We start from the raw sequence: 25,678 nt of genomic DNA, 5'->3' as shown, positions 1-25,678 counted from the left end.
CATGCACCTGGGTAACTCATGCTTCCAGCCAAGTCCCGTTCAGCCCCGGGTGTGTGCTGCCACTACTCGGAATGTACTTTACGAAACCACGGGTTCACGAGGTGGGTATAGAGCAAAGGCAGCCGGGCGGGGTGAAGCAGAGAAGGCGCCGCTGTATGTAAAAGACCTCTATGGGAGCCTGGCTTGAAGGATTTGAACGACGGTGAGTACGGCCTTAATCCTTTCTTCTGCATTCGGGCTCATTATCGAATGAATTTCAGGAGGGAACTCTGAATTGGACCGCCTGCAATCCCGAATTGTCATCAGCTGCTCGCTGGGTGTAGTGGATATGGGCTCTGCGTGAGTGAAATATGCTTAGATCCATATGTACATACCCTTAATTCATTTCTCGGGCGCCCAGGCTCCTTCCTTCGCGGAGCTCTAACTCGCGTTCTTGCAAGATGGAACCTTAACCCCAGGGTTAGGACCTTGGGACACAGGCAACATATAAGAACCCACCCTTGCTGCCCTCCCCCGCATTCCTTTCCCCATCAAACCACCACCATCCCTCTTACCCTCTCGATCAGACCACCCATTCCCCATCCTCTGCATACGAAACGGCCATTCGGGCCCATTCCAAGACACGGTAAGGTCTTACTGCGCCTTCTAGTGGAAACCAGGCCAACGTACCACTTAGCACCACAGCAGACGGTTGATAATTAGCCTCGGCCGTCGTCTGCTGGTACTGATCCTCGTGCCCGTCGATTGAGACGAATACGCCGCAGACACCGCCGAGGTCGTTGCCAATATCAAATCCAACGTCTTAGAACCCGTTCACCTCCATCCACCCGCCATGGAGGTCCAAAATGCGTCGGCATCACGCCATTCGACGTTTACGTCGGCTCCGCTGACGACTTCGCCGCCAGTGGCGCACCGCAAGTCGCCATACTCATGTATCCCTCTTCCGTCACAAGTCGACCGTCAGCACCGCCCAATAATAATTCATCCGGCGTTGCATTATAGCCACACCGACAGGCTTGAGCTCGACCTCCTTAATCCTAGCGAGTTTCCGACGCGGTTAATGAGGCGGGGGTGCGCCCTCGAGCCCGCCACAAATCCGCCGCTACCTTCATTATCCCTGCTCATCCCGTCGTTTCCCTGGCCGATTACGGTCCACGCATCGTCAACATGGCGAGGGCGACCAGCAGTGACGGCTTTGGATATTTTTTCGGCACTGGACCGGGCGCTGCACCTGCCCGCTTCTGAGGACGTCGTCCCGGGCGGGCTGATGGGTTCGGACCGTAGACAAAATTGGCCAACATCGCAATTAGACGCCAGAAATGAGCCACGAGTGTTCCAGCGCTTGGAGTACTTGCGTGGCAGGAGAAAGTTTGTTGGACTGTCCAACAGCACCATGGACAGTGATACGATGGTCGTTCATATTGAGTAGGTGATTACTAGGCTCAATGGACCTTCATCCTTTTGTATATGTACTGTGTAGCACACTTGTATGATATTCGAAGACAACGGTATTCTCGGGCCACGCTTAGGGAGATTAAACCGGTTGACTTTGTCCATTGATTGTATGACGTGGCCTTACGAGGCATCCATGCTCTACATCTGTCTTCAAGACGGGGGGGATGGGTGTGCCAGCAATGTCAATATTCTGCGCGACGATTTGAACTTGGAGGTAAAAATCATCGCGGTCACGACGGCCCGGCTGACCGTGGTGCGCGAATTTCATTCTGACTTTAAGCGCCTTCACATTTTTGCTTCCAACCGCCACTAGTCACTCTCACTATGAAATACTTATTCCGGGCGGGACTACGGATCCTCTTTCAACGAGTCACGACGCGCTCGCGTTCAGAATAAAGCTTCTCTCCCCGGGCTTTCAACCACCAGTTGATATTCTACATCGGTCCATCTGTCGCCGTCGCTCGCAGCAAAGAGAATTTCGGCGTTCGCGTTTCCTCGACTCCTGCATGGATGATGACGAAGGGGCTTGAGGCTCCTCATTCGGTTCTGCTGGAGTATGGCGCGTAAGTTGCGTCCAAGTTATCATCGGAGCGGTTTCGAACTGCTCACATCAACAGATTTGCATCCACGCTTCAAATTGGAAGTCGCGCGTAGTAGAAGTGAAGATGCGGGTCGAAGATGCGGGGACGTCGATTAGAAGGACTTTGTTGACAGTAGAGAGGCGTTCTGCTGGGGTTCTACGAGGAGAGGAGACGTTGCCTTTACCAAGACTTCGGACTTCCTTCCTCACGTATTTCGGGGCGTCTCGAAATCCACGGAAGCACCCCATGGTGGTCTTCCCGACTGATGGTGCTTCTCTGGACTAGTACTCAAAGTACGCGATGTCACTTGATTTATTCACCGTTCAGTTCACCTCATGCGTCTCCCCAGTATCGTTATGGCCGGACTGGCGTGGCACCTGCTGGAGACGGTCATTCAAGCAGTCGCAAAGCCGTCCCTGGCGAATTACACCAACGCAGCAACACCTAACAGTCGTTATATTGGGCAGCACCCGTCGTGGGGCCAGGGTTATTTTACCTCCGCGGACAGCAGCATGGGACCAGCCATCTACTTTGCCTCGAGCGACTCTCCCCAACATGACGATAGGAGTCGCCTCGATGAAACAAGGGTCTCTTCTCCGCGAACAAACCGCGAGCTCAATTCCTCGCAGTCATCTGATCATACGATCACCTGCATCCTCAGCGGCCCAACCCAGCCCAACCCGGAGTAGAATTAATACCAGGCGGTACTTGGCGGTAAACATCGTGTTCTACATCGAGCGTAGTAGCACTGTCCTCGAAATTGGCTACGGAAATGTGCAGTGAAGCTCGCTTAGATCCAGACTCTAGTCTCTGCGATGGCCCAAACAAGGCAATCCATCTCTGTAGGTGGTTTCAGTTACGGACCCATAGGTAATACTGACGCAAACGTTACGATGTTATCCAGTCGATGTTCCATTCACCGTGGCGATGGATGCGAAATTAAGAACGCCTACTCCAGCGTGATAGTGCCAAATGTCCGTCTGACCAACCGTCTTCGCTCTGCTCTCCTATCTCTTCGAACCACCAACCATCAAATGAACCCTCGAAACTTGTCATGGCGATGGCCGTAATCTTCGACGCCCCGCCCAAATAACCCCTTTCTGGCGATCGACGCCAGCTAGCCCCCTCGATTTCTCGCGAACATTTCGCCAGGATAATCGTGCTCTCGCGCTGCGTTCGGGGTAGATGATGGGTAGAGGGGTCATTTCGGTCGAGTCTTGCTCGGAGATCTCGCTGGCGCCGCGATGATACTCTCCGGCTGGGTGAATCACGGCGCAGCTCCAGCGAGGCCAGTCAATCAACCATCGAGCACCAGTTCTGTAATTGTGCCACATCGCCACATCTACTTCATCAAGTCGTCCTTCTTCAGTTGATCCACATACATGTTGTGCCAACAGCGTTCAAATGCGCTTCTTAGCAGTAAGGGGCTCGGAGAAGCGGCCCAGGCCGTCTCATGTCGACTTCGGATGGTTCTTTGACCGCCTAGGAAGAGGAATGTTCTTGCTTTAGGGGGAATTGTGTCGTTGTGTTGGGGGAAGCTTGGGTGTTTCTTGAGAGATGAACATCATATACGGGCACGGTGATTGGTCTAGTCGTATGATCTCCCATGGGTGCCTCCCCGATTTAATTCATCTTTTGTGCCCTACTTCTGTCGCCAAAACGTTCTTTCGATACGTGTGCTCAAGGGGCGCGTAGAAGTTCCTGACCTGAGCCCGCAATCTAGATAATTGTCACTGTTTTCTGATTTACAGACATATCCACTTTTATTATTCACGTTTACATATTTTCCTCCGCCTCGTGTCGTTGCTATTTTGAATATGTTGCGCGTATTGTTGGCTTCTATTCGTCTGTATTTTGGATGGATAATGCTGTTATTATTGTGGATTTAACTAGCTACCAGCTTATTTACAGCTTGCACAGCGTTTAACATTCACTGACTTAGGCTATGCATAGGGTCTACTCAAGGGCTGGATCACCGGGGCGCATCAGGGCACATGGGGACGCGCTTTGGCCTGCCCTAAAGAATAGAAGATCGAACACGCGCAAACCACGCTCTCATCACCTCAAGGCAATTGTCCCCAAGTCAGTCATGCGCCTATGCTGTTATTGCATCAAGTGCGTTTTTACTAGCCTTGTCTGATGGCTGGCTCCAGCGTTTACCTCATTGTATCACAGCTGCCTTCTCCCAATATGGCCAACCAGATTCCGCCGGTTGAGGCGGGGTGCACACGAGGCGAACTTGGACATTCTGGAGTGATCGCAGCTTATCCTCACCTGGCGCACGCAGATATCGGTACCAGCATTACCTATCGTATCGCGACTCGCTTCTATCACACGCCGGCAATCGAATCCTCCCAATGGTCCTAATGGCATGGATACTCCGAAAATAGGCAGCCTGGCAGCGAAATCCGCCTTCCTCGCTTGCTACTTACTTCATCCGATCGCCGACCCTCTGCGAAATGAACCCTTCACGCGCAAGGTTCCATGATATGCTTCCTGTACGTCCGTCCGGTCTTTCCCTAGCGGCTAATTTCGGTGAGTCAATGATTATTATAAAAGACCTTGAGCTTTTCTCATCATAGCTCCATCGTCTCCCCCATTGTTCGATAGGCCGTACTCGCGCGCCACTGTCAGGATCTCCCTCGGTCAGCGATCACTCATACAGCAAGCATGCCTTCGTACTGGCGCAACTTTTTCGGTGGCCAGCAGACCACACCATCCAACTCCAGTGGTTCTCAAACTAAGCATCAGCGTTCGAGTTCTGTTCCACAGCCAGCGCCGCACTGCAATGGGAGCTACATCTACGCTACCCCCGGTACAGCATCGTCTTCGGCGTCCTCTGCAGACGGCCGGGCGCGTTCAAGTAGTTTTGTAGGCTCCCGATCCACAGCTCCTTCTCCTCTTCGCTACGAGTCCAACTCTGTTCGTTCAAGAAGTCAGGCAGCCTCGCAGTCAGCCTCGCAGCAGCAGTCGGCGCGTGTTCCATTGTACCGGACTTCCAGTCACAATAAAGCCAGCGAGCGTCGTACGTACTCCGTTCATCCTGATCATATCATGTACTGACGCACCATCCTCCCCTATCTTTGCCCTACAGCTTCCCCGTATCCCCTTTACACCCCCACAGTATCTTTCAGTAGCTCACGCACTGCCTCCAGCTCGTCGATCCATCCTGGCTCAACATCAGGGCATGCTTACGCGCCTCCACGAACGTCCAGCTCTGGTAGCGTGGGTCGGAGTAGCTCCGATATTCGTCCCATTCTCAAGCAGAATCATACTTGGCATGGACACAACAGCGCACCTCGTGAGTCCTTCATTTTACCTACATTCTCCGCTGTATTGAAACAACTGGTATATTAGATGCCCACGTCTCCTTCAAGAACGATCCTCGAGGGTCTTCGGCTAGCAACAGCTTGCACGTACATCCCCTGCTTGCTTGCAGTCGCCTGCACAACGCGCCGATCTCCTACGATATCACCTATACGCCTTCCTCACGCTCGGTTATCGATAAGACTACTAATATCGCTGTAGCAGCGACTACCCTTGCCCAACCAGCCACAAACCCTCCGACCAACTCTCGGCTCGTACTCAAGGCGGACAAATTACCCTGGCCCATCGTTGTCAGCCCCTCGCACGTCTCTTCATCTTCCTCATCCAAGCCGAAGTCGGCACCTCGCTTCTATATTCATGGATCGCATTCAGGTCATGGGTCGTCCTCGTCCTCGGGGTCACCTCATGTCAGCAACCTGGACGTCCTATATGCGGTGCACTCGACCCTGTTCATGAGGATTACGCAGGAGGAGTGGGAACAATTGGGACATGGCAGTCGCGCTCAACGTAAGATTACGCGAGCATATGAAAAGCGATGCATCAAGATGGGTGGCGGCTGGGAAGGTGGCGTGCGTAGGCTCGATTGGCTCGGGGGGAAGACACGCCTCGTTGGAATCGAGCTAGACAAGAGCGGCAACGGAACAGGAAAACTCCTGTTCAGCAAAGCTTGATCTAGCCGCCACGGCCGTTCTGCTCGCCAATCGTTCGATCCACTATGGCTGGAAGCCAAAGCCATTACAAATCTGAAAATCACAATAACCCGATTCGCAGTCCGGATCGCTATTCTTTCCTTTATTATTCACTGGCTCTCGCAATGCTGTCATTTCGCTTTCTATCAATAGGGTTTCTGTGGACGAGCACCTACCATCGCGCTCTCAAAATGTACACATCTTTCTCCTCTTTCCTCTTTCGATTCCAATATTTGGAAGGCTATAACTGGATGAACACGCAAGTTGTACTTTCTTCCTCATTTCTGTTTATATCTACCATGCCCCGCTCTTTGCGATGTGTACATTATCGGCTTCCATATGTACATTGGGCCACTATAACGGATTGGATTGTCATATTAGTACTAACACTTCGGTGCATTTGTTATCACGACTTTTACGCAGAATATACGATGCTGGTTGCCGGCTATATGTTACTCCTGGTGATACCGAGAGCGTCCAGACAAGCATCATGCGGGCATACGGGATTACTGTTCCGTCAATGGTCGTGATGCAAATGAGCGTCTTTGCCACTGGAGAGTTGGGAACGGCGACCATACCATTCCATCATAGTAATACGGTACGCTACTTATACGTTAAGCCACGGATTTCAGGCCGTGAAAGATACATTCCAACTATATAAGCTTCCTTATATGCAACCTGTAAACATCGTGAACACGGAGAAAAACCCAGCTGGATGCTGGTTTATATATGCGACGCGCTTGAATTCGAAGTGCCCTTAACCCACTTCAGCTCCTCGTTACGTTGGGCCATAGCAGTGGCATTGAACATGGGGTGGTCGATTTGCGAGGTAGTGTTGAAGCTGACCGTACTATTGCCTGGAACGAAGCTTCCAGTAGCTGGTGCGTACCACCTGTTCCAGGCCAGTCAGGTAAGCGGGGCGAGGCGTTGATTCCGCATCACGTACCATAACGTGGTTACGCCTACGGGGAACGTATATCTCGCCTAGACGACCATGTGTTCAAGTCGTAGAAGAACATGCGGCATAAATGGGATTTACCTGCATGCCTCGGAATTGGATGGTTGTCGTCACCGGTTGGGGGTTCCAACTTGCGCTGGCATTATCGTTCCCTGTGGATGTTTCATTAAACTGACGACGGCATCTCGAGAAACGGGACACTCACAGTTGAGAACGACAAGGGAATATCGAAGCCAGTCGCTTGGGTTCGTTCTCCCCGTGACGTAGGCCCCGACACGGAGAGCCCAACCTTGCGAACCTCCCAAAGAAACACCTATCCTTTTACCGAACGGCCCGCCGACATCCCGTGGAATGATTGCCTTCGATGCCTGAGCCATAGAATAAACTGCATTTCACGTATTAGAGAACGTCAGCATTTCTGGGCTTCAGGTCGAGTAACCGACATTCTTGGTTAACGCTCCAACTGCCGTCGGCGTTTACGGTGACGAGAGCTCGACATCCGGGTCCTCCACAACTGTCGGTGCCTGGTGTCTTAGGGTTACCATTACCATCCAAAGCGATGTTCCACATCAGAGCCTAACACGAGTACGATAAGCTCCGCAGTTATGTTATCGGGAGAAATGGTACCCACCGCGACGGCATTGTGTTCTAAGCTTCCTATCCATCTGGGGCGTGTTATGAACGTGGTGAGAATAGGAGCGGCCAAGAACTTGACGAAATACACGTACAGATTGTCCATGTACCACTGATGTCATTGTACGTTAGCTCAAATCCAAACGGGATATCATATCGTAAGACCGAGGGAGTTCCAAGATCCCCGGCAACGCGGAAAACGAGGGGACAAATATTTCCACGAAGTATGGCTGATTTTGCTTACCTTGATGTCGCTCCACCAATCGGATCCGAACGTCCCGGAGCATTCGCTGAAGTAGATTTCCTGGACATGAACTCGGTGTCAGTAAGTGTTCTGACCTCATGCGCACGAGACCTATTGCTCTAGGCAAGCCGCACCTTGGATGGGAAAGCATTGTGGAAAGTATCCTGATTGGCTACCGAACCACCATAGCAATGAAACGCCACGCCCGCGAAGGCACCCCCGGCTTGCTGCATCTATTTTAGGACAAAGCCCTGATTTTGAGTCACAGCTTAACAGGATAGCTGTGGTGAGAAGCTTACCAGCTGCACTGGATAGCTAACTATATCCCAATTATGCTGTAGACCGTTATAAGCCGACTGAGACGGCGATCGGGGCCAAGATTCCTACCTCGAAGCCGATTACTTTGACGCCGGACAGCCCATTGCTGTTCAACAGAGACCGAAGCCCGGTCCCGATCTGTCCTTCCACAGCAGGCGTCATGAAGCAAGTAGGGTATGTTGGATTGCTATTTTGGGGTTCATTCTAGAACGTCCCAAGTTATCTACGAAGTCCAAACCCTCACGGGAGATAATCTTGAGAGCTGACCTGGATCGAAATAGCACTGACGCGAATACCCTGAGCCTGAAATCCCTGGGCGGCTTTAAGGAGGTACCGAGGATCTAACGATCGCCGTAATTAGTATACGACAGTTCTCAGTACGCCGAGATGAATTCCGGGATACGCACATGCGCTCACGAATTGCGATTGTAGCGAACCGCCATTCATAGTCCCACTATCTTTCATCCAAGCGGGCTGCATCAGCGCCGTCAGCTTATGACATAGATTGCAGAAGTGAAGTTCCTACGGGAGACCATGGGACGAGGTGGACTTTGACTAAGTTGTTGACAGCGATGATATCCTTCAGCACGGAGAATAAGTACGACGGAGACCTGTTGATATTGAAGTTGTTGAACGATGTATCGCCTGACGTATCGTCAAGACTGTAGACTAGCCGCAGTTACTTCCCGGCGATCATCAGCGTTCGGTACAAGTAGACTCACGGCTCGCGGAGAAATCAGATGCGCCGCTGAAGGAAGGATCAGTTGAAGTCGACGTCGAAGTCGAGAGAACCCACATTGGTACCCGGATGTATGATAGTCCAGCTGCGTTGGCGCCGTCCGCAGGATTGAATAGGTAGTTAATAAGGTCCCGGTAATTCGTCGGATTCCGGTTCTAGATAAACCATAAGCAAGGCGACACCGTTTGATATGAAGTCTAAAGGGTTCACCTTGAGATTGTTCAAGGTCAGTGCCGATGAATCGGCTAATTATGAATCACATCACTATAACGTGTCGATCAAATTAAATGAGACGTACTCAAGGAACCCCCAAACCCAAGGATGTTCTGAAATTGAGCGCCGTCGTTGATAGAAATGTCGGCGCTTCCTATGGTTCCGGGAGACACAAAGTTGATAGGCGACCCGAGGTTGGTGTAAGTCAAAAGCTTAGACCGATCCCACGTTGTTTCCCACTATGGGACATGAAAGAGAATTAGTGATAGGCGGTAAAGACAGAAGGGCGGGGCTTACTATATCCCATATCTGCTGTCCGACGACAGAGGGTATAACTGTAGAGACGAGTGCGACAACTGTGAGTCGTAAATGCATCGGAGGCACTGAAAAGGGGAAGGATGAGGGCGCAGGGAGCTAGGAAGCCGGAAACTGAGTCGCAAAGATACAGGGCCTTTGATGAGCGAGCAGCAGGATTAAATAGCGATTGAGCCCCGAAGGAAGGGGCGCAAAGTGTAACCATATGCGTCCTTACTGGTAGGCGCGGAAATTGACGAAGGTGTAAGTGAAACAGCTGAGCAAAAAATATGTCGAAGATGGTAGTCTTGCCAAATGTATATGTCCATTAGCAAGGTCATCAGATTCATGGCGAGTGCATGACCCCGAATAGACGAGACAGCAGAGGAATTCGAGTGGTATTCCAGGATAACCGGTGGGTGCCGAGCTCCTTATTGGCCTGCGATGGTCTCATCTGTCGAGGTGCATGTGTATGAGCGGTCCGACATAACGGGTGCCAGCAAGGCAGATTCGTAATGACAGTGAATGGAAACCCAGCTACGGAGTACTGGGCAAGCGAAAACGCCATTGGCAAGCTCCTCCCGCGAGCGTTAGTACAAAGACTTCACATTGCAAAGAGAAGCTTTGATACCTAATTGAGCATTGAAGTTACTTTAGCTTGGGCACGAGAGGAACTCACCTGAACGCAAGCCTTTAGGCTCGATGTGGACCACGTCATATGACAGTAACACGGAACCGATGCAAGTGCCAGCGCATGCTATCCAAACGAGGGAACATCAATGATATCGAAAAGACATGAAGTAAGTCTCCACATGCTCAACACGTTGCCGAATCGCAAGAAGACCAACAATGACAAGAGTCCATTTGTATGTTATCAGGTTTCGAGGTGACCATGTGGAACAACGAAAGCATGGCATTTTTACGAAGCAGTTCGGCGCTGTTATATGTATCAAAGACCCATGTGACAAAAAAAAAGACGGGACGCGCTAGAATGAGTTCGCGTAGGTACGCGATCACATACTACCCAAGTGATCCAATGAGCGCTTGTATTAGTAAGGGCGGCCAGTATTTGACTTGTATGCCAGTGTCCAATTCGTAACTCATATATGCGTGTAGTTTCTTCGCCTCTAAAAGGGACCCTTAGAACAGCATGTTCGCAAGCGTGGCGTCGACATGTTACGTTTGCCGATGTCCTCCGATGGAAAAGACGGGAAAACGGGGAACAACGCTGCGTGAGATGGATCCTTGAGTCGACGGTCGTAACTCATCGCGTAAGACTTACAGCTTACATGCTTCAACGGTATCCTCGACGGTTTCTCGGTTTCGATATGTATAGCTGCCGGATAGCCAAAGTGCGCATCGCAGGCATCGGGTATGGTGGCGTGGGTAGTTCCAGGTTGTTCTCGAGAGCGAAGATCGGCGCAGCCACTGCCACTACCATCGCACCCAGAATGAAGCCGAGTTAATATTGCTAGTGGGGAGCATTCTATATTCATCAGTCTTGGCAGAAATCGAGAAAGAGGGGACGTACTCTTATATTTCACCAACAGTATTTTACCAACAGTCCCCGGGCCACTAGGGTTGATTTTTCCTCCTACCTCGTTACGAGTACTCCCAGATATCTCGAATGTAACACTGATGTTTGTCCGAAGCTGATGATAAGGAACGTCTTCTGGAGCCGCAGGTGCACACAGACCGAGAGGCGTGTAAGTGCCTGAGAAATTGGCCGACGTCGTTCAGAAGCCCCGTCACTGTTGATGAATTGCATTTGGTGATGGTTAAAGTTAGTGGGTAAGTGCTCGCCAGCGTCTAATTTTGAGGCACTTCGGCCTTCGGGGTTACAACTTACAGCTTGATTATTTCCACAGTGGAAAACAGCTTTGGAGACTGGAAGCCAGTTTCTTTTTGTACGCCTTTACGCAATGTGTTTACAACGGAATACCTCGCAAAAGACAACGAGCACGAGTGTAGGAGGGCCGCGAGATTGCACTCGTACTAACCCCCACGCGCAGCGCCACACCAAGATGGAGACGTCCAGACTCCACCAACGATTGTGGTTGTGACATTAGACGGGACTTAGATAGTACGGATACAGGGGACTTTATACCACCGGTCTGTCACTAGTGTTGCTAACTTGCCGTCTTATTCAGATTCTATGGACTACAGAGTTCGTCGTCTTCTCGCTACATCAATTCATTGCTTCTCGCTCCCAAGAAATTCGTATATTGAGAGTTTCTGGAAGGTATGCCTTGAGCTCTCATACGACTAGGCTGATAGTATGGGCATCTGATGTCTAGGCTAGATGTCATGTATGCCATCAGCCGCCAGTAAATCTTATGGAAGTCGAATTCGGTTCCCAGACGGCTACGAGGGCTCAACGATCAAGCTACCAATTCGAATAGTCGATCTTAGGTTACAACTCTGGCGTGTCACTTGGCAGCATGTCTCGTTCAGGTGCAAATCTCTGGGAAGGGATCGTGTATGAGGAGGGATAAAAGGTCAACACTACAAGGTCAACTCTTCAAAGCTTCATCCCTTCTGCCCACCGCACTTACCGTAAGCTGCCCGATCTGGCCCATCTCATGCCCCTGATTGACTTGTCCGCTAGGAAATGAGGTCGACTCTGAGTATTCCTCTACTTGCGGCTACCCTTGTCGCTGGTCTTGGTCACAACGACTGGGACAGACCTTGCTGGAATGGTGAATGCGCCTACGACCTTCCTGCACACAAGGGGCAATCCGGAACCATCAAGCTAGTTAGTATCCTCTTCCCGATGGGGCCGCTATCACGCGTTGACATCGTTTCAGTTTGCCGCCAATCCCTATGCGATCGCAGACATTACCCCTGCCGCTGGGTGGGTCGTCTTGGATTGCGACCCCCAGGCCGTGGTCCAGGAGATCCGCCTTGTATGTATGGGCGGTGACACTGAAGGCGCTGGTTGTGACCATCTTACAAGTGGAGCCGGTCCATTGGACAAATATGTACGACTTCCAGAGAACGTGAGTTATTGTATCATTGCTTAAGTTTGCCTCTAAATAGGCCTTCCGTTCCTAGTGCTCGCAGTCTCCTTTTGGCCGGATCACCAAATATTGGGTACATGCAGATCAGTCAGTCCCCGAGCACCATGGGGTGATTCGCCGCGACAACGGCTCTCCCCATGTCTATGCCATTAGCATTGATGACAAGGTGAGCTTTAGAAGCTCAACACGGTGCTTTACTGACATGCATACTAGTTTGATCAAATCGACTACAATAAGTACGTCAATTCCCTTGCAAGCGCTCCTCAGAAACTAAGATTATTAGGCATGGTGATGTTCGCTACGTCGCGGTATGTATTTTACGCCTACTCGGCGATTCCGTCATGTCTTTATGTCTTCTGTGAAGTACGGCGTGAGCGTTCCGGGACTTGCTACCAACTTTGCCATCCCCAGCGACATCTCCGACCCCGACATTGCGAAACGATTCATCTCCCAGGCCGTAGCTGGTGACGCTTTCCCTTCCACTCTTTACACTCCGTTTTCACCAACCTAGTATGCAGATCTCCGGAACGGCTTAAGAGCCATGCACGCTCACAGCGTCTACGCACGATTTGCAGCTACACCCGCTGCCGCCGCCACGATTCCACTCCCAAGTGCAAGCGACTTGCGAGAGGACGAGTCCACATCCGTGACTATTGGTAGCTCCTCGACGCCTCTGATACCGCTCAAGCTCAAATCGGAGCCGAAGACTTGCGAGTCGAGTGGCCATAATGCTTCTGGAGATGCGTCATTTTCCGTTGGTTTGGATATTGATACTTATATCTGGGGAAGGGGGAAGTGGGGCGGGGGTGTCACGGGTACGAACGGAGCTATCGACGCAATCCTTGGGTTTTTGGAAGGTAAGCTTCTCTGTCTGTGTGAGTGTTTGTGCTCGGTCGGCTCATCAGCGTTGTATCATAGACTTCGACGTCAACTTGAAGCATTCGTTCAAGATTTATGCAGAGCTTAACGTGTGTCCAAGCCCTATTCATCAACCGTTCCTTGCTTGACCTAGCGTGGTTTTGTGATGAATTCAGGGGGAATTCAGTTGGGACTTTGATACGCCCCCAGTTAGTATACCGGAAGTGACGGCTCTTCATCTAGGGTACGTCCCTCATAAAAACCTGCTGCAGGGCGGCTTTGATGATTGATATTTTCGAAGAGTGGTCCAGCTTGGTCTCATGGGAGGGGCCAAAATCGCGACAAAATTCAATGTTACTGCCGAGGCATCACTCACCAGCACGGTCCAATATGGCCTTCAGCACAGTACCACCACTACCCTCCTGCTACATACCCCTCCTGCTGACCTTTTGATTCCCTAGTATCCCTCACAATCCCATCCAAGAAGGACGTTCATCTGACTCCTTACTTCAATTCCACCCGTACGTAGCTCGTTTCCTGGGCCAGATCTTTCGTTAGTCGTCCATTGTAGCGGTCGATGGTCTGTTCGGTGGCGAAGTGTCCGCCGTATTCGGTGTCTTAGGCGGGATCACTCCGAAAATCATGGTCGGGGCGTCGACCAGCGGTGGCTCAGCCCGTGTTGATGCATGGCTCGGCGTCGAGGTTGGGTTGGCATTGGCGGTCAAAGCTTCGCAGAGCTTCCTTGGAGGCTCTTCCGGTGTGGCTCTATCCAGAGTTGCGAAGTCAGCCCAACACTCGCCCAGCCGGGTGAAACCCTCAAAATCCTCCAAGGCAATCAAATCTGTGTCCTCCAAACCAACCTCTAAACCGCAACGTGCGCGCCCCGCAAAGGCGCTGAAACCTCGCTCGCTCGATACAGAAATGGCGAGTCCCGAGTTAGCGCATTGCCTTAAGCTGATTGTCCGAGTGAAAGTGGGAGCCGAAGCTAGGGTTAAGTGGGATTGGTTGTACAACTGGATCGGCTGGCAGCCCGGAGTATCTGGTGACCTCGACCTCTTCAAACACGATTGGACCCTTTCCGAGGTAGGTGAACTCTGCTATACGAGGTGTGTCTTGAACATCCGCTTCCCCCCTTAGAATGGTGGACTTTGCGGCCCGAAGCGGCGCTCTGTTAAAGAAACCTGGCCAAATATGCAAGTACTTTCAAAGCGTGCAGCTAAATCTTCGCCGACACATACGTTTCCTCCTACCGATGTCAAGCGCGCACCGTCTTGTTTACCTAAAGACATTGTCGGTAAAGCGAAGTCTTTTCTGAACCAGAAATTCCCTCTACCGGTGTAGTGGAGTACCACATATTGCGTACTAGTCTTGTTATTAAAATGATTAATAACATTATCTCAAGGTCGTAGCTAGGCCCTCTGATCTATGATGTGAATACAAGAATTAGGACGTATACAGAGTCTTGAGTCGACGGTGTTGATTTATCACGTAGGACCAACGTACGGCGGTGCGTGCTCTAGATTCCGAGATGAATAAATGTCGACTTAAAGTAGGACATCCGTCCTCGATTGTTTTCCTCTGTGCTGATATATATGAGTGCGGGATATCTAGATGGTTAAAGCGCGTGTTCGACCCCTGCGGCCTGAGAGTTAGACCAGCACAACTGTTGGAGCGTAACACGCGTCCAAGATGTTCTCAAGAGTATAAGGCGGCGCAGTTGCTGACGTTCCCATGTTGTATTGCTCGCGGGAAGTATGGGTATTGTGATTGTGGACTGCTCGCCAGCGTCTAATTTGTATCTCTCTGTTCGTTGCCACACAACAAACGAAAAGAATAACTTTGAAGCTCCACATTGAAGATCGGGATCCCACTTCTTCTGTACGGTCTCGAATGTGACATGGGACAGTGATTACTTCCTCAGTGGAATGCCTACTCTTGTGTTCGCCTCCCACTACTTGGCTCATTATTGCCCGGGCCCTTTCATTGTCAACGAGTCCTGCGGTCCGCGCGGTCCTCACCATCCCGATTCTCTGCCTCCGACTTCTATCCTCACATCCCTCTAACACCTTGTCCATGCCAAGGCCTCAACGCTACTAACTACTCTCGGACACCACTTCGACCAAATGGACACCGTACAAGGGAATCCCGCCGCTACCTCTGGTCTACTTCGGAAAATGATTTTTCCTTGGCGGGGCCCGCCGTCATCACGACGCATCCCTTTCCTATTCTGATGCGGACATAGTCTTGTCTTCCCTTATCTTTACCCTTCCCCGTTGCTCTCATGTGTCCGATGTCTCTCATGTGGCCGCGTTTTCTGTCTCGCTGTTGTCGTGGCTGCCGCGCAGGTGGAAACAGGCGGCCCGCGACCACCAACACCCGAGAGCGAATATATAACCTCAGCACAACGGCCTACAATCTCTCAACATCATTCTCTCAGGGAATTACTTGCCATGAAGTTCGTCGCCACCAATTTTGTCTTGTTGTCCATGTCCCTCGCAGCGTTTGCGGCGGTGCCACTATATGGGTGAGTCTGAAACCCTGACTATATCCCTCTTTCTTTGCGGCTTGCACTAACATGACCTTCCGTCATGAAGGCAATGCGGCGGTAACGGTTTCACGGGCGAGGTACGGCGATAAAGGCAATTTTAACGACGTATGTGTGACTAATGGGTCTATTTACAGACTACCTGCGTCGCCGGCGCGACCTGCAGCTTCCAAAACGAATGGTTCGTCCCTTCTCCCCTGCCCATCTATCCCAGTTTGCCCACCCAACCTCTGCAGGTACTCCCAATGCGTCCCCGGGGGAGCCGTCACGTCCAGTGTCCCCGTCACGTCTATCTCCTCCTCCAGCACCACGCGCAGCACCACACCAACCGTCTCAACCAGCGCTGGCCCAGCCCCTACGGGAACCGTCCCCCTGAACGGGCTCATCGGCTATGGCGCCGGTACGACGGGCGGCGGCAACGCCACGCCCCAGACCGTCACGAGTTGCTCGGCCCTCGCTGCTGCCGTCGCGCTCGAAGTGCCCGCTGTGATTTATATCAGCGGTTCTCTGAGTGGATGCGATATCATCGATATTGAGGCTGATAAGACTATCATTGGCGTTGGGGCGAACAGGTATGGCGTCTCCGTACGGCTGGTTTCTCGTTTCTTTGCTGACATGGACGCGGTTTTAGTGGCTTGACGAACGGCAGCGGCTTCCGTATCCGCAGAACCGGGAACGTTATCATCAGGTCAGTCTGTTCGTACGACGCGTTCGTCGGGCGGTTCAATGAATGCATGACCGCAGAAACCTCAAATTCCACGTCTCACCAGAGAAGAAGGATCTGCTGTCGTTGGACAATGCTACACGCGTTTGGGTCGACCAGTAGGCCCACTCCCGTTTCCTCAGTTTCGCCCTCACTGAACCTTCTTTCCTTTTTTTTCATAATAGCTGTGAGTTCAGCTCGATCGGCATGGTTGGTGACAAGGACACGTACGATGGCCTCCTTGACATCAGCCATGCCAGCGACTTCGTCACCGTGTCGTGGTGCAAGGCGCGTATATCCGTCCTCGGGGTGCCTCCACTCAAACTAACATGTATGCATCAAATAACAGTTCAGCGACCACTGGAAGGGCAGCTTGATTGGCCATTCCGATAACAACGCGTCCGAGGATACGGGCAAGCTCCATGTACGTGCGCCGTTAGTATTCTTGCCCGTCTCTGGGATGGAAGTTGACTCGGTTGCTTCCGTATCAAGGTCACGTACCACCATAACTCATGGGTTAACGTACGTCTGCATGTTTGCATCATTCAGAGCCACTTGGCGAGGAAGTACAACGGACTTACTCTATGGACGATACTAGGTGAACTCGCGCCTGCCCTCCGTCCGCTTTGGAACTGGTGAGCCGTTTCGTGATGGAGGGTTGTACTTTCAAATGCTGATGCAATATTTGACACGACAGTTCACGTCTTCAACAGCGTCTACAACGACATCCCCACCAGCGGTACGTCCCTCCTCTCTCCAACCACACCCATAGCAACAACGCTGACATGATTTGGTGATCGTAGCCATCAACTCCCGCATGGGCGCTCAGCTCCTCGTCGAAAACAACGTCTTCAATAGTGCGTTTATTTCGCTTTGCAAGTCTTGTTAATCCCAACCTAATTATCGTCGCGCCGCTCGCAGACGTCAACCTCGCTGTCGTGACTGACCTCGATTCCGATCTCGAAGGTACGTGTCGTATCACCCATATACACGCCCCTCGAGAGCCAATGGACTTGCGAGAGCCGTCCCCGTATCCGAACCCGTGTTAAGTCGTGTTTATCCGCTAGGCTACGCTATCGAGCGCGGCAACGTCTTCTCGGGCACCACGACGACGCGCATCACACAGGTCGGCTCGCTGAACCCGCCGTACTCCTACTCGTGAGTTGCTCTTCCTGGCTCTGCCGTCGGCCTTCATGAAGTGGAGTGGCATTGATGATCGTGTTCGCGGATAGACTCGACTCGACGGCGAATCTCGCGTCCATCGTTGCGAACGGCGCTGGTGTTGGGAAGATCAGTGTCTAGGGCGTTTGGATACTGGTATATCGGCGTAGATACCCCAAAATAAAGCGCTTCGGAGATAATCGAATAAGAGAAGAGTCGACTTGTTATAATGCTGGAGACATCCAGGTAATCCGGACGGGAAAGGAGATGCACGACTGCTAGTAAAACACAAGATAACTCAGTCCTCATCTACAGCACGACGTGCTTGGAACATCAAGGAAAGAGATTACATCCGTGAATTTTCTGAAAAGGCATGATCTATCACGCAAGTAGTACGTTTATTGAATGAGTGTCATGAGGAGACCGTTCTTGAGAAATCAATGTGAATCTGATTGTCAAATTAGAGAGTTACAACTCGAGTGAGGATTGGTGCCTCTCGCGTACAAAAAGAGGAAATTGTGTCTATTTCTCTGAGGGAGCGATGGGGTTAAATGCCTGTTTCGCCGCGCGCAGCTCGAATATCAACGGCAAGAAATCAACCACTGGCCTCCACTTCAGCCGCTCTGGTCCGTCGATGTAATGGGAGTGTTGAACTACACACGTCAGCGGGAGGACAGAGCCAAGAAATGTCGCGACGTCTCGTGCAGATGACTCGAGAGGAGACGACTGTACATTGAGAACCTCCAAGCACGGAAATATTGCGTTTGGCGGGGCAGAGGCGGAAACGTGTTTCGTGTCCAGATACAAGGCCAAAAACCTCATGACCGGGCAAAGTGGGGCTAGCTCGGAGAGGGCGGAGAGGGGAAGAGTGGGAGGCCCAATCTTCTCGAGGAGTTTCAGCGTATGGAGAGAAGGGAGAGCCGTGAGGAGCGCCTTCATACACCCCACATCGAGCTTCAGAGGCGGAGGAGAGTTCAATTTTAATGAAGTAAGGGCAGTAAGGTGATATGATATAGTTGATAGGAGAGGATCCGCAATGGGCTCGATGTCGGCCACCAGTTTACTTAGCAGATGAAGATCCTTTATGTCGGGACAAGCGGAGGCTATAGCTGCAACAAGGGATTGGTATGTTGCACGTGATTCCGTGCTAGCGGAATACACGTAAAGGGTGTGTAGCTTGCGGGGCTCATATGCTTCAAGGAAGGACGCGATGGAGCGAAACCCAGCCGCGTCACTAGCAAAGGTTCCGAGCGATGGGAATGCGTCGGACAACGGCATTGCTGGGAGGGTGGACTCTTCACCATCCATGTCCGAGATCGTGAAAGTTTCGAGATACGGAAGGTGTGCAAGGGTGTTTATCGTCGAAAGAGAGAGTAGAGGAGACGAAAGATCAAGTTCTTTCAGCGATAGGAGGGATGACAAGGCCGCATCAAATTGTGGTGCGTCATCAAGTTCAAATTCCGTCGAAAGCGACAGGTTTTGCAGTTTCGGGCATAGATGATGGAGATGCGACAGGGTTCGCGTGAGCAGGTGCATATCCACCGGTCCTGATACTCGTAGATCCAGCGCGCTGAGGGATTTGTTGATGAATAAGGGTATCCATTTCTGTATAAAGAGAGTGTCCTCAGACGATAAGCTTTGTAAATTGGGAAGAAGCTCGACGCCGGATAGTGTGCGGCTGGCGATGATGATATCCATGAAAACGGAGTCACTGAAGTTGGGAGGCCGCATGTAGCCAATCTCTATTCTGCGGACACGCCATGCGTAACGCTGGAACACCACCCAATCCTCTGAATTAATCAGTCGGTCGTATTTCTGTAAGTAGTCATGAGAACAGAAAATAGTCAGAGTGAACCAGTACACACATAATAAGGCCTGCCCTCTCCTGAAGCCAAGGTCATAGGACCCAAGAGGCGAAGTAACGGTAGAAGCGAGTCGAGCGTTCGCCACAGGATACTCAAGGCCTGGTTGGACCATACCTTCGAGACAAGCACGTTGTCATAGTTTTGCGAGGAATCAGAATGTTTGAAAATCCTCCGAAGGATATCAACATTCCTCAAAATGCGGTTTGAGGACATAGTCGCGCAGACGCCTACCAGGCTGTAGTATGCTATTTGTCTTTGTCTACCAACACCGCGCGCTGATCAGTGTACCTTGCGCTGGAACTGATGAAAGTATGGTAAATGTATTCCAGACTATGCGCGCGAGAGACATGTAGAAGTATATAGAGCGCGAGCAAGGTCGGTTTCGTATTTCAAGAATGTGATATCGTTGCCTCTCAACTAATCCTCGGTTTCTGATTCCCTAGAACCCGCCAGTATGAACCCATCCCAATTTTTAAGTCATTATGCATTGACGGCCGTATTGACGGCAACGTTGAACCGCGTCGACGGCTTTGCGTTGTGCTCAAAGTCGGGGAGCTGCAGGTCCGGGAATACCTTCTTGACCTTCTTCGCGTGGTACTGTGCCCACACGCCCGCTTTGATGGCGAAAAACGTGAGGCTTCACGATAGAAAGATAGAAAGACACGCACACACGCCAGTAAACGTCGTCTGCTCCCACCTTGCTTTGGCGATGGCCTGCTCTTCTGGCGTGAGGGCGGGGAGGTGGTCGAGCGGGAGGTACTCCATCTTGGCGTCCCAGCTGAAGTCGAAGAAGAAAGGGACGGAGATGCGAGAGGCCCCGTGGGGTGGCGGGACGACACGGTGGGGTGTGCTTTTAAAGCGCCCGCCGGTCATTTGGTCGAGCATATCGCCAACTGTAACGAAAGGATCAGAATGAGAGGAATGAGAGATTGATTGAGGCCGAGCCAAAACAGCGTTGACTCATTTTATCCCGCCCATGCCGTGCTCTGCACAAACGAGTGCCCAAAGCAACTCTTGGAACTGGCAGCTGGTGGCCCAGGGCTAGCAGTGGCAAAGGACGCGACGTCCCCGCCCACCGTGTTCATGCCGTATTTTGAGATGAATTAAGAATCAACCCCCTTGTAACTGGCATACTCTGGTACTCTGGGAACAGACTGATATCGGTCAAGAGTAGAGGCTCGAGGCACTCAATGATAATCCTTCTTAGATGGGACTGCGTGCGTCCAGGACACTACTTAGCTATTAAGCTCGGCGAGACTCACGCAACCGGTGGTGTTCGCCAATGCCCCAGGCTTGTTGACTAGCGGGAGGGAGTTTTAGGTGCAGTGTATTTGAAGCAGCGGACAATCGCGACGGGTTCAGGTGCCAGGTATTTCTCGCGCAAGCACTGACGCTCGAGCGAGAGGGATATAGCATCCGACAGCGCTTTGCCTAGGTCCGTGGATCTGCTCGATCCACGTTAGAACTGCAGGACGCATCGCGGGTAGGGCTATCGTCCTGGGAAACGATTCTTGCCATGCTACAACATTATTGATAATACAAGTAGAGAAGGTGAGGGTGGTAGAAGGTCGGACGAACCGTGGCAGCCCTAGCATGGGGATGATCGTCAGGGTGTTTCGGAGGTCCATGCATAGCCCTGGGAAACGATTCTTGCCATGCTACAACATTATTGATAAATACAAGTAGAGAAGGTGAGGGTGTAGAAGGTCGGACGAACCGGTGGCAGCCCTACATGGGGATGATCGTCAGGGTGTTCGGAGGTCCATGCATAGCCTCCCCTCCGTGAGGCATGTATCCACGCCAGGCCACGCCACCTGTACGAACATGTAGTTCGAGCTTTTTCTCCTCTGGGAGCGCGAAGAACTCGGCGGCGGTACGGAAGAGATCTTGACGCTGGGAGGCAGGAATGCCAGTGCCCTTCAGCAAACAGAAACCCCACGTCGAAAAAGCATCTGTGGAGTTTTTCGTAGAATTCTTACTGTGGGAATAAATATCTGACTGTGCGAGTATCTGCGGTCCTTCGGTTCATCGGCACAGTGTCTGTTCCTCAACCTTCTTCCTCTCCAAGACCTGGAATTTGCCATAACGGCCTGTAACTCAATTCCCATACGAATACTGACTAGAACCCGTTTTGCCCGCTCAACTGCACTACAAAGTCACAACGGCCATGTCGTCGCCAGTCAAACTTTTTACAGCAACAGACCGCGTATTGACCACCGTAGAGCTTCTTGGGCGCATTTTCAAACACTCCGCTAATGAATTCAGGCGAATGTGCGCGTCTCCAAGACGTGGTCGAATGGGGCTTTGAGTATCCTGTGGTTTGTGGCTTGAACTCAACTCGTTCGTAGTGCTGGGCCCGAGCTTAGTTGATGAAGAGGGGGATGGGGAATGATGATTCGTACGTGCGATCCTGATTTTCATTTTCATCCCTTGGGCCTCATGAGTGATATAGAGATACGAATGACACCTTCGCCCCGATGGTTGGGATATTTTTCGACGGTATCTGTGGCGCGTCTGCAGAATATGTCATCTGGAGTGTGCCCCCGAGGTCGACGATTCTGTCGTCTTCGATCTCATGGCAACTCCTTCATTCCCCGCTGGTCCGCTGGTCCTGAACCTGAGACGAATCATCTACGAGGGCGAAGGCCTCAGGGCCCTTGCTCAAGTTCGAACCTCTGTTCACCAACGAATCCCTCGAATTTCTAGCTCTCTACGACATAGGCGTGGATGCAGAGATGATGACGAGGCGCACCTTGTCATATATCCCCTATCATGCACCAAGTCTACGACGCCTCTGGCTCACTTTTGAGGTTCAGACGCATATATACATACCCCGAACTTGATGTGGTTCTAGCGGCCCTCCCGCAATTGCAATTGGCGCCTGGGGAAGCCGCTGAGTGCAAGCTGAGTTAGATCTGGAGCTTGGGTTCGGGGTTCGGGCTACATTGACCAAGTTACTACTTAGTACTGACTGCACATTAGTGACTCTGAGTGAGCTCCAGTCATAGGGCGCCGCTTCCCTTGCTGGAACTGACAGTGCTCTCTTGCAAAAGTGTGGTCAAGTCCCGATTAATGCCATTCTCCAGTGCCAGCTTACACTAAATAATGGTATGTTACCATCTTTGTTCTCTTTCGATGCTTGGAATTTGAACGCAGAAAAACTATACATGCCATTCAACAATCAACTCGCCGACATCGTTCTTCGAACCTATACCCAACTCCTTCCCTTCAATGAAACACCTCCTTCCAATCCAGCACTAAGATTCCATCGATGAGACTAACGCAAACAAACTAGGGGGACACTCACCATTGAGACAATTTAGGCGCAAATCTCTTACAAAGGGGTCCAAGTCCCTTTCCACGGCACCCCTCCTCTGTTCGATAACCCTTTCTGCAGCCCCCTGCCCTTGAGTGTGTCAACCAACGCGCCGCCCGAGTACAACTTGACCTCCACAGAGGTCCTGGTGAACGTGAGCTCAAAGGTTCCGCCCTGCATGTGCTTCTTGGATTCATTGACATAAAATGCGCCGGTTCCGGTTTTCTCGCAGGCACCGTGTCCCCCGACGCGGGGGACTGAGAACCTAAGGGTCCCTCCGCTGGCGATGGGGGTGAAGTTGGGGGCCTTTCCTGCAAGCTCGGGATCGGCAGCAAGGATGCGGTGTATCTCCTGCACGGTGTCGACGAAATCGGGGTCTTCGGCATCGAGCTTGGTGAGCTCCTTGATGTATTCGTCGAGAGCTTGAGGGTCAAGTGCATCAGTAAAGCATGTCAGTAAGCAACAGATAGGGCCTACTTTCAGCGTTGGAGAGGGTGTCTGCGAAGATCAATCAATCAATCAGCGGGATGTAGACGGGGCGGGTACAAGGAGGGCGTACCCATTGTTCAAGTATGTATGAGTACTCTGGGAGTGTTCTGAGGAGCAAGGGGCGACGTCAGTAGAGGGTAGATGGTAGATGGTAGAGGGTAGAGGAGGGCACCTACAGCTCACTAGCGTTGGAGATGCGGTGAACTGACGATTCACGGTTGGGACAATTAGTATTTATACCGAAATACGGACACTTGGGGACTGGTGTTGTCTTTCTGCGAAGCTGAGGGTGGTGTGTCAGATGGATAGTGTGGCATCCGGACTTGCACGACCACCGGAAGCAAAGTCAGCTATTTGGGGTTTCCTGCACTGACATGGGGTCTAGAAGGATCTTGAACACTCCTACACTTCAAGTCAACGTACGAAACTGCGCCTCTCAGGCTAACCGCCTGTACAAACATTATTTCAGGCATGTACGTTCACCGGAGGTGACACGAAGTGATGTATTGACGTTATCTCTGCAGTACATAGTCACCGCGCTATATTATACACGACTCTGTTCAACTTCAAGAGCGGACTACGAACAGCGCAATGGATCTGCGCACCTTCTTCAGGTCGGTGTAGCGTGTTCCCACTGAGATGGAGCCTCCTATGAGCACTCCCCAACTTCGTCGTAACCTGCGGTAAGACTCGGATGGTCTAGCCAGTTTCAAGTTGTCATCAAGCCATCATGATAGCGACGCCAAATTATACAGCTTGCCGTGAGTTTGAAGGACACTGCGCGAGAAACTTACCCGAGGTGGTCCGGAATGTCCACACGTGTAGGTGGGGATATCCTGGCCCCGAGAAAGAACGCAAACGTTGACAGAGAATATCGGGGACAGGTCGATGCGACACGGAGTCAGATGGGGAGTCCGGACTTCTGGGACACAGCGGGTGTCAGCGGCAAGGTTGTTTGTGTGGGTATGAATGTGTATGAGAGGAGAGGGTCGTACGTGTAGTAGCCTAGAGGGACACGCCACCGGTGATTCTACATGCCTGAAATAACACTCGGTTAGAGCCTACGATCTTCGATACGATGGTCAGCGCCTAGTATTTCCGTGAGGTAACCGCAAAGAACTCACTTTGCTTCCGGCGGTATCACACCCCCGGCGGTAACAAATACAATACTCGTCCAGGAGTCACTTTCGGTGCGGGTTGCCCTCTAACTCTGGAGGCGTCCCACTCGTACAGCCTCTACTGATATCTCTAACCCCCTCTGTTCTCATCGTTCGACATGAGGATTAATGTGCCATAGCGGTGCCGTACCGGTTGCGAGCAACTGGCCGGAAAGGCAGTTTGTCCCGGACATGGCATGGAGCCTCAGGTATCCGCCTAATTGTTGGCAAAGCCCTTCATTGTCAATGTCGTCGAGTAAACTGCCGCTGCTCACGGGTATGCCTAAACGTCGATGGAAGTAAGTCAGGCCTATTGAATCATGGGTCGATAGGAGCCCCCTCGTTCGTACTTATTGAACGGTCCACAATGGACAGAGTTGGGAGTGACCTCTGGGCTTGGGGTATGGATAGCGGTCTTGCAGGGCGTTCCTCCTAGCACCACAGGAATTGGATTTTCGCCTGAATCTCAGCGACTAGGGAAGACACAGAGCGCGCCGGGTCCTCGAGTGCTGACCCATGATGTCGGAGCTGCGACCAGCCAGACAGGGAGGTTGCTGCTGCTGGCGTCGTAAAATAGGTGTTTCTTGTAGGAGGGAATAATGGAATCAGTGTTCTACGAGTGGTCCAGTATCACGACACCTTCGCCACATTGAAGACGTCGGAGCCCTATAGTGTCCTCGCAAATTTGATATGTCCCCGTCGTGGTCCGTTCGTCTCCACAACTACATGCTTCTGACGAGTGCTGAGCACACGGAGCAAGGATAGGGCGCCAAAAGAGACAAGAAGGTGCTGAGCCCGCTGGGGTTGGACGGACCTATGGTAGGAGTTCGTGAGTTCGCGTCAATAGGTTGCAGAAGCAATGACGGCGTATTTACAGCCGAATGCTCGCGCTGGTATCGAAGGGATAGTTGACGCCAACCTCCAAACACGGTCAAGTTGGGCGTGAGGGGACGATCGCGAAACTAGCCGTGTTGAGTTTTGATGGTGAATTTGGCGACAAAGCTACAGCAGTGAGCGTGAGCACTAGGAATCAGAGGCGCACTGTCTGCATGTACGCTAGGACAGGCTATCGGAGTTCATGCTTGTGGGCAGCGTAAATGTGGAGATGAAGTC

At 51.8% G+C, this 25,678-nt stretch overlaps 7 protein-coding genes across 7 annotated transcripts; 4 read left to right on the top strand and 3 right to left on the bottom strand.

The window, feature by feature from the left end:
- Positions 1–2,371: 2,371 nt before the first annotated feature.
- PC9H_008307 (uncharacterized protein) lies at positions 2,372–2,725 on the top strand (the record flags this gene model as incomplete). The annotated part of the gene is made up of 1 exon (XM_036777821.1): positions 2,372–2,725. The coding sequence occupies one exon, from the start codon at positions 2,372–2,374 to the stop codon at positions 2,723–2,725; it is 354 nt and encodes a 117-aa protein (XP_036629249.1).
- Positions 2,726–4,495: 1,770 nt separating this feature from the next.
- PC9H_008306 (uncharacterized protein) lies at positions 4,496–6,034 on the top strand (the record flags this gene model as incomplete). The annotated part of the gene is made up of 5 exons (XM_036777820.1): positions 4,496–4,571; positions 4,647–4,681; positions 4,743–5,061; positions 5,131–5,337; positions 5,394–6,034. The coding sequence occupies 5 exons, from the start codon at positions 4,496–4,498 to the stop codon at positions 6,032–6,034; spliced, it is 1,278 nt and encodes a 425-aa protein (XP_036629248.1).
- Positions 6,035–6,775: 741 nt separating this feature from the next.
- PC9H_008305 (uncharacterized protein) lies at positions 6,776–9,532 on the bottom strand (the record flags this gene model as incomplete). The annotated part of the gene is made up of 19 exons (XM_036777819.1): positions 6,776–6,944; positions 6,999–7,036; positions 7,092–7,162; positions 7,216–7,395; positions 7,454–7,586; positions 7,642–7,675; positions 7,739–7,755; positions 7,888–7,947; positions 8,022–8,120; positions 8,187–8,222; positions 8,275–8,409; positions 8,473–8,546; positions 8,613–8,679; positions 8,732–8,874; positions 8,928–8,953; positions 9,002–9,099; positions 9,155–9,189; positions 9,243–9,396; positions 9,455–9,532. The coding sequence occupies 19 exons, from the start codon at positions 9,530–9,532 to the stop codon at positions 6,776–6,778; spliced, it is 1,647 nt and encodes a 548-aa protein (XP_036629247.1).
- A 2,074-nt stretch (positions 9,533–11,606) lies between these two features.
- Positions 11,607–14,670, top strand: PC9H_008304 (uncharacterized protein; the record flags this gene model as incomplete). Its single annotated transcript, XM_036777818.1, has 15 exons — positions 11,607–11,693; positions 11,906–12,007; positions 12,060–12,206; positions 12,259–12,450; positions 12,506–12,637; positions 12,685–12,707; positions 12,755–12,779; positions 12,836–12,935; positions 13,047–13,328; positions 13,390–13,439; positions 13,506–13,573; positions 13,631–13,734; positions 13,791–13,850; positions 13,901–14,412; positions 14,467–14,670. 15 exons carry the CDS (start codon positions 11,607–11,609, stop codon positions 14,668–14,670), a joined length of 2,088 nt encoding a protein of 695 aa, XP_036629246.1.
- Positions 14,671–15,815: 1,145 nt separating this feature from the next.
- PC9H_008303 (uncharacterized protein) lies at positions 15,816–17,879 on the top strand (the record flags this gene model as incomplete). Its single annotated transcript, XM_036777817.1, has 15 exons — positions 15,816–15,853; positions 15,924–15,954; positions 16,012–16,055; positions 16,111–16,446; positions 16,506–16,562; positions 16,619–16,696; positions 16,763–16,877; positions 16,927–17,001; positions 17,070–17,099; positions 17,176–17,212; positions 17,275–17,316; positions 17,381–17,434; positions 17,499–17,543; positions 17,645–17,735; positions 17,810–17,879. 15 exons carry the CDS (start codon positions 15,816–15,818, stop codon positions 17,877–17,879), a joined length of 1,143 nt encoding a protein of 380 aa, XP_036629245.1.
- A 381-nt stretch (positions 17,880–18,260) lies between these two features.
- On the bottom strand, positions 18,261–19,816 carry PC9H_008302 (uncharacterized protein; the record flags this gene model as incomplete). Its single annotated transcript, XM_036777816.1, has 2 exons — positions 18,261–19,553; positions 19,604–19,816. 2 exons carry the CDS (start codon positions 19,814–19,816, stop codon positions 18,261–18,263), a joined length of 1,506 nt encoding a protein of 501 aa, XP_036629244.1.
- A 267-nt stretch (positions 19,817–20,083) lies between these two features.
- Positions 20,084–23,725, bottom strand: PC9H_008301 (uncharacterized protein; the record flags this gene model as incomplete). The annotated part of the gene is made up of 5 exons (XM_036777815.1): positions 20,084–20,217; positions 20,272–20,496; positions 23,156–23,417; positions 23,479–23,515; positions 23,649–23,725. The coding sequence occupies 5 exons, from the start codon at positions 23,723–23,725 to the stop codon at positions 20,084–20,086; spliced, it is 735 nt and encodes a 244-aa protein (XP_036629243.1).
- Between the last annotated feature and the right edge of the window lie 1,953 nt (positions 23,726–25,678).

This window comes from Pleurotus ostreatus, assembly GCF_014466165.1.
Source record: "Pleurotus ostreatus strain PC9 chromosome Unknown scaffold_6, whole genome shotgun sequence".
Taxonomy (NCBI): domain Eukaryota; kingdom Fungi; phylum Basidiomycota; class Agaricomycetes; order Agaricales; family Pleurotaceae; genus Pleurotus; species Pleurotus ostreatus.
Note: the sequence above shows the minus strand (reverse complement) of the source record. Positions and strands in the feature narration are given on the sequence as shown.